This window comes from Microtus ochrogaster, unplaced genomic scaffold, assembly GCF_000317375.1.
Source record: "Microtus ochrogaster isolate Prairie Vole_2 unplaced genomic scaffold, MicOch1.0 UNK74, whole genome shotgun sequence".
NCBI lineage: Eukaryota > Metazoa > Chordata > Mammalia > Rodentia > Cricetidae > Microtus > Microtus ochrogaster.
The window spans coordinates 553,299-560,938 of NW_004949172.1; the positions used below are offsets into that span (position 1 = coordinate 553,299).

At 50.7% G+C, this 7,640-nt stretch overlaps 1 protein-coding gene across 1 annotated transcript in view; it reads left to right on the forward strand.

Annotated features, from left to right (window-relative positions):
- LOC101980783 (optic atrophy 3 protein homolog) overlaps nt 1-2,574 on the forward strand; it is a 17,191-nt gene extending 14,617 nt beyond the window's left edge. Inside the window, exon 2 of the mRNA XM_005370275.3 lies at nt 2,086-2,574. Within this exon, the coding sequence (XP_005370332.1) occupies nt 2,086-2,483 (398 nt within the window). The 3' untranslated portion in view covers nt 2,484-2,574. The remainder of the gene's footprint in view (nt 1-2,085) is intronic.
- Nucleotides 2,575-7,640: the final 5,066 nt, after the last annotated feature.

Here is a 7,640-nt window from a genome sequence, read left to right on the forward strand (position 1 = left end):
GTCTACTTTTACAGTGTGCATATGGAGGTAAGAACATAGGGGTTGGCTCCCTTACCATGTGGGTCTCTGTTGAGTTGGGAGCATCTCAGGGATTTAACTTGTTTCATCAGGCTGGTTGGCAGTCACCTTTATATACTCTACCATCTTGCCAACCCTGGATGTGTATTGTTATTGAGATGTAACATGCATGTAATACTAAGGGCATGTCCAGAGCGTACGGGGAACTGGTCCTGAAGGCATAGTCCTGCAGTTGCTGCTCTCAGGAGGCTTTTTGGCCCAGGTTCAGTCCCAGCCTGGATTATACAGTGAGACCTTGTCTCAAAACACAATAGGGGCTGGAGAGATGGCTCAGTGGTTAAGAGCAGTGGCTGTTCTTTCAGAGGACCTGGGTTTAATTCCCAGCATCCACATGACAGCTCACAGCTATCTGTTATTCCAGTTCCAGGAGACCTGACACCCTCACACAGACATACATGCAGGCAAAATACCAATGCATATAAAATAAAGATAAATAAATAAATTCATAGAAAAAAACAGAAAGTAAGAAAGAAAAGGGCAGCCTGATCTACGTAGTTTCAAGCTAGCTAGGGCTACATAGTGAGACCATGTCTCAAAAAAACAAAAAAAGAAAAAAAATCTAATAAACAATAATAAAAAACTGAAATGAAGGCAGGCATGGTGGTGCATGCCCATGATCCCCACAGTTTTAAGGGCCTGAGACAGGAAAATTGCTACACGTTCAAGGCCAGCAGAGCTCTACATGGTGAAGTCCAGGTGAGCCAGGCATAGTGAGACCATCTCAAAAAGAAAAGGCTCTGTTGAAAGTGCATTCGGAAGGGAGCTAGCCTGGGCTCCCCCTCCACCTTCTCCCACCTGATGGGCACCCATGATGCTTTGGCCAGTGAAGGTGGCACCTGATCTCCCATGCTCCTCAAGGTGCTCTCTAGGGCTGGGGAGAAGCAGGACCAGCGAGGAGAGAGCTCTGCCCAGGAGCACTGCTCCCAACTTGGCTCCTTCCAGTTTGTGCTGAGAACCTGGGATTGCTGCCTCCAGACCCACAAAGGGCGCTTAGTGTCTCAACTGGCCTTTCTGTGGAGTCCCCCACTATCACCACCACAACCTCCTTCGCACGGGAAGCAGGCAATAGTGTCAGGAGGAGACAGCCAGCCACTCTGCATGGTGACCTAAAGAGCTGCAGAGGGAGCTGGGTATGGCTGCTGGACCTTTACACCTGGTGTGTTCTTTTTTTTTTTAATTTATTTATTATGTATACAGTGTTCTGTCAGTTTGTATGCTTGCTGGACATGAAGAAGGCACCAGACCTCATTACAGATGGTTGTGAGCCACCATGTGGTTGCTGGGAATTGAACTCAGGACCTCTGGCAGAACAGTCAGTGCTCTTAACCACTGAGCCATCTCTCCAGCCCCACCTGTGTGTTCTTGACACTAAGGGAATAGCTGCTTGTGGCCCCCTAGGGGCATGTCCTCCCACCTGGGACCTCTGCTCTCAGCAGGTTTCTGCTAGTAGCTGCTCTCTGGAATCTTCTTGTGCTTTCAAAAATATCCTGGAGCTAGGCCTGATCCTAGTGGTGCAGGACTATACTCCAGCTACCCAGGAGGCAGAGGCAGGAGGATCAGGAACTCAAGGCCAGCCTGGGAACATCTGGAGAGAAGAAAAAGTGATTGGATATAATGTCCATGCCTGTCATCCAGCACTTGGGGAAGTGAAGGCACAAAGATCACAAGTGGAAAGTCATCCTTGGCTACATAGGAAGTTGAAAACCAGTATGAGCTACATAAAACCCTGTCTCATGTATATATAAACAAAAGGAAGACAGGTGTGGCTCAGCCGTAGTGGGTCTGTCTGGCATGCCTGAGACCTGGGTTCTGATCTTAATACTGGGTAAAGAAAGCTTCAGGTGGAGGAGATCGTGTGTTCCCTGGATGAAGCAAGGGGCAGATCTTGCTTAAGGTAACCTCCTACTCCCACCTTGGTCTCCGACTTCAACTGGGACAAGAGAATGCGGGGTGTGTGTGTGTATGGGGGGTGCTTCGGAGCACACCTGACCACTCTCTCCCCTGCAGTGTACCACTGGGTGGAGATGCGGACCAAGATGCGCATCATGGGCTTCCGGGGCACAGCCATCAAGCCGCTGAATGAAGAGGCAGCGGCAGAGCTGGGCGCTGAGCTGCTGGGCGAGGCCACCATCTTCATTGTGGGTGGAGGCTGCCTGGTTCTGGAGTACTGGCGCCACCAGACTCAGCAGCGCAACAAGGAGGAGGAACAGAAGGCAGCCTGGAATGCACTGCAGGACGAGGTGGGCCGCCTGGCGCTGGCACTGGAGACGCTACAGGCTCAGGCACAGGCGATGCCCTCTTTGAGCGCCCTGGAGGAGCTCCGAGCTGAGCTGCGGGAAGTGCGTGCCCAGGTCTGCAATGAGCACTCCACTCCCAAGTGCCAAGCAGCATCTTCCAAGAAATAGTCGGCTGCTGGGGCCCCCAACATGGCCTGGCCTGCCCTGGCCCAGCAGAAGCCACCGGGACCTTGATGCAACTGTGACCTGTGGTGGTCACCCCTTACTGACAAAATCTGGGCATTTCCCCCAGGGAACACAGCAGCAAAAGTGTTCAGAACCCGCCAGCTGCTGACTCGGAGTGCTCAGCCCCAACCAGGAACCACGTTGGACTTTCAAGATCTTGCCAGCCTATCTCCCCACTGCTCTGGCAAAGGCAAAAATGAAAGCAGGGCTCCAACCTGATCAGGACCTGGTTAGACAAGGTCACCTGCCATTATTGGAGAGCCTTCTTCCTTTGATGGCTGAAGCCCTCGGGTCAGCAAAGCCTCTGTTCTTGTGGAGGAAGCCTGCAGCTGTTGTGCACATTCTCCCTCCCATCCTTGGTGCAGACCCCTCCTGGCTGTCTCAGTTGCAGCCCCACTTCCCCTGTCCTCAGGGTCCTTGGGCCTTGTTTCCACTGACACCATATTTCCTCCTGTCCTTCAGTGGCATTTCTCAGGCCAGTGGGTTAGATCTCATCCACACACGTCTGTCTGCCCACCCCTCCCCACCTCTGGAGCCCTGGGTCTCCCCAGACATGACATGTCACTAAGAATGTGATGCTGGGCACAGAGTGACCTGTTCTCCCGCAATTCTGGAAACCAGCAGCGAAGGTCGGAATGTTGGGGACTCCACTCCCTCTTCTGGCGTCAGGACTCCAAGACTTGTGGACTCTGTCTTGTCTTCATGTGGCCTTCCCTCCCTCTTCTGTCTCTTGGACACCTGCCTTGAATACAAGGCCCACCCTAAACCTGGGGTGACCACATTGAAAGATCCTTAACTACATCTCTGAAGACCCTTTTCTGAATGGGGACACACTGACAAGTCCCAGGGTTAGAACGTGGGTTTATCTTTTGGAGCTTGTTACACTCTGCCCTCCTAGGAGTGCACAAGGCCCTGCTGTGCTGCTTGGCCATTTGACATCCTTCACTTGGTTTCTGGGGTTGGGCTCAGCACTGCAGCTCCAGAAGGATGTGACTGCAGCAGTCACTGCCATGGCTGTCAGTCCTGATGTTAAGAGCCCCAGAATAAGAAGGCATCTCAAGGATATAGGAGTGGCATAATTAATATGGACCTCCAAACTGGGCCAGTGGTCATTAGTAACAGAAAGCTGGGTGTGGTGACTCACATCTGGAATCCCAACACTCAGAGCTGAGGCAGGAGTGAGCCTGAGTTCCATCGTGAGTCCCAGGACAGATTTCTGGGCCACAGAGAGACTCTGTCGAAAAAAAAAAAAAGGAAGAAGAAGAAGAGGAAAAGACAACAAAATCCTGGAGAAAAGACAGAAAAGGTTTTGGCTGTGGTGGGAAAGGGGCCATCACTCATCCTATGAGCTCTTTCCCATATTGGGAAACTGAGGCCCTGGAAAAGGAATGCTAAGCGACTTGGCCAAGATCACACAGCTCAGGAGGGTCCAGCTACAGAGGGTGGGGAGAACCAGATGGTTCTGGCTGTAAAGCAAGGCGAGGGGAGGGCTGACCCCTTCCCAGAGGCCAGAGGCACTGAGTTTCTGTCCCCTATTAAAGAGCTCTAGGCCAGCCACACCTGAGATCTCTGAATATAGGGAACAGATTCATTTCACCTGGCCCTTGTCCCTAGAGGTGGGCCTGGTAGGGCTTTTTGTCAGAGGGGTGAGAATGACCCATCCCAGTATTCTCCAGGTGGAAACCCAAGACATTCTTCTGACACTGTATCTCAACTTTTAGAAGAGGGAGAAGTTGGTGTCTTTTTTTTTTTAAGCTTTATTTTATGTGCATTGATATAAAGGTGTCATCCTCTGGAGCTGGAGCTACAGACAGTTAGGAGCCACCATGTGGTGCTGGGTATTGAACCATGATCCTCTGGAAGAGCAGCTGGTTCTCTTAACCACTGACCCATCTATCTCTCCAGCCCCCAGAAGTTGGTGTCCTTAAATTTTGAGTTAGGTAAGGCTCTGACTGAGGGACAAAGCCAAGGACAGACATGATTGCATGATGGAGGACAGAGGATAGAGCAGGGAAGCAGCTCGGTGCCCGATTGCCATGGTTACCCCTGACAGTCGTGTGGCACCAGCAACAGCTCTGAGACCAGTTCTGGCCACCCTGCCCGGTGTCAGTCCACACAGTTATGGCAAAGCCAGGACAAGCCAAGGGCCCTGGACTCATGTGGCCTTCCCTCCCTCTTACTCTAGCAGTCATTACTCTAGCAAAGCAACTTCACTGTTCTGAGTTCCCTGAAGAACTCCCAAGAAAATTTTCCCTGAGACAAATGTCACCTTGAGGCCACCCAAGCATGAGTAGGCCTGTGGGCCCATGCTGACCCGGGGGAGCCTTCACATGGTCCTAATGCATGTGGACATGTTGGGACCTGTGGACAGCAGTGTGGGAAGCAAGTGTGAGGGGGTGTGTGGTTCCAGACGCTTCCACGAGGCAGAAGGCCGGAGCGGCTCTCACGGCTCTGCTGTCCTAGTCACTGCAGTGTTATATATTCCCATGTAGGGAGAAGGGTGAGAATAAATTTATTACTGAGGCTGGTTGTCTTCAAGTGTACTTGTGTATGTTTTTAATTGAAAAAAAATCCAATAGACTCAACAGAGTCATTTACCACCAAGCCTGATGACATGATTGGATCCCCAGGATTTGCATGGTAGACGGAGAGAACCGACTCCCTCAGGTTGTCCTCAAACCTCCACGTTCATATTGTAACATTCACACAACTATAAACACACACACAAGAATAAATGAATATATAAATAAAATGTAATAAGCACTTTTTAAAGTCCAGGTTGTATTATGCCTGTAATCCCAACACTTGGCATTCCTGCCAAACAAGGAAGACTTCATGTTCAAAGGGCTACATAGAAAGACCCCGTCTAAGCCGGGCAGTGGTGGAGCACGCCTTTAATCCCAGCACTCGGGAGGCAGAGGCAGGCGGATCTCTGGGAGTTCGAGGCCAGCCTGGTCTACAAGAGCTATTTCCAGGACAGGCTCCAAAACCACAGAGAAACCCTGTCTCGAAAAGCAAAAACAAAAAAGACCCTGTCTAAACCAACCCAGTTTGGAGGTGGCATGGTGGCACATGCCTGAGTTTCAGCACTTGGGAAGTAGAGGCAAGAGGATCAAGAATTCAAGGTCATTGTCCTCCAACTGAGTTTGAAGCCAGTCTAGGCTCTGTGAGACTTTGTCTAAAAAACAAACCAAACAACAAAACTAACATGCTTGGGTGGGTGTGCCTGCACAGTCAAAAAAGACCCTGTCTAAACCAACCCAGTTTGGAGGTGGCATGGTGGCACATGCCTGAGTTTCAGCACTTGGGAAGTAGAGGCAAGAGGATCAAGAATTCAAGGTCATTGTCCTCCAACTGAGTTTGAAGCCAGTCTAGGCTCTGTGAGACTTTGTCTAAAAAACAAACCAAAAAATTAATTTTAAAATTCATATTATCTGGGCTGTGGTAGCACACGCCTTTAACCCAGCACTTAGGAGGCAGATCTCTGAGTTCGAGGCCAGGCTAATCTATAGAGTGATTCCAAGACAACCAGGGCTACTCAGAGAAACTCTGTCTCAATAATCCAGAAAAGCTGCCTGTTATTCTTCCATTTGAGGAAGATTCATAGAGTTGCCCACTGCGTGCCCAGTCCTTCCTTTGCCACATGAGTTCCCAGCAGAGCCCTTATCAGTGCAGTTCCGGCCTCTGGGTTTCCAGCCCAGTGAGAAGCACCTGCATTCACTCTGTTCTTAGTGTTGTCTCCTCCATCCTTGTGTGTGTGGGTAGGTGGGGCTGGACTGGACACAGACTCCTCCCTCCTGAGTGACTCTGGGCTGCAGGATAGAGCAGACAGAACCCCATTCACACCAGCTCACAACCTGGACGAATGTCCCATCCCTGGCAGGCCTACTGTCCTTATGTTGGCTTCATTGTCGGACAAGCCCTTGCTTGGAGGAACCAACCTGTTGGAGAGCTGCCCCAGAGGAGAATGGATCTCCTACAAGCTCCAGCCAGTTCTCCTGCCCCAAGGCCATTCCTTGGCCAGCCAGCCTCTGATCACTGTGGGCAGACTAACAGGAAAAACCTGCCTAGCAGCTGGGGTGCTGTCACCCACCAAGTGGACACATGTTCACTGAGCAGGCACTGGGTTTGGATCAGCCAGGAACAAGACAAAGCCCAGCATCACCACCATGGAGCTCGTACACCAGTGCTGGAGCAAAGAGCTGATGCTGGGGAAATGGTGCAGCTCGGATGGTTCTTGTCTGGCATGCTGAAGCCCTGGGTTCCGTTCCCAGCACTGCATAAACTGCATATGCCTGTCATCCTAATTCACTGCAGGGACCGCAGGTTCAAGGTTGAGAATTCTATAGGGAGACCCGGGTCAGAACAAACAATCACTACTGCAAGGCTTAGCAGATTAGGCCCCCAAGCCAAATCAGTCAATAAAGGTTTATTAAAACAGCTGTGCTCATTCACTTTCACATCGTTGCATCAAACCCACTTAAGCAGGATTTGTGTATCTGAGGCTCAGAGCTGAAAACAGTCACCCTCTGGTCCTTCACAGAAGACCTTGGCTGACTCCATACAGCAAGGGCCCACAAAGGCCACCCTCTTGTCACACAGGAGTTAAGCACTGGGGAGGCAGAGGCTGTCGGATCTCTGTGAGTTCTAGGTCGGCCTGATGTACATAGTTCAGGATGGCCAGGGCTGTGTAGAGAAACCCTGTCTCAAAAACACGACAAAACAAAACTCGCTCTGGAACAGAAGATCATATGTAGAGTTTCTGAAGCCTATGCACCTCCACCCTGTGACACACTAGCCCCTCCCCCTTCTGTGTTCCCGACCCTCCCCCCACTGCAGTTCCCACAGAAGCCACTGCCAGCAACCAAGGAAGGACCTGAAATCTTGAGAAGGAAGTTTGTGTAATCCATCAAGAACACATTGTGTAATAATTCGGTTCTCCCTGTATGCAGATCACAGTGTTGTGTAATTCAGGGCGCATGTCTGTGTAATGAAGTTGTGTGTGGTGTTGTATATGTGTCTCTGAATGACAGTTGATGAAGTCATCACCCAGCAGTGCTTGCTACTATGTCCTGTTTTGTGATAATCCAGTTTTTTTTG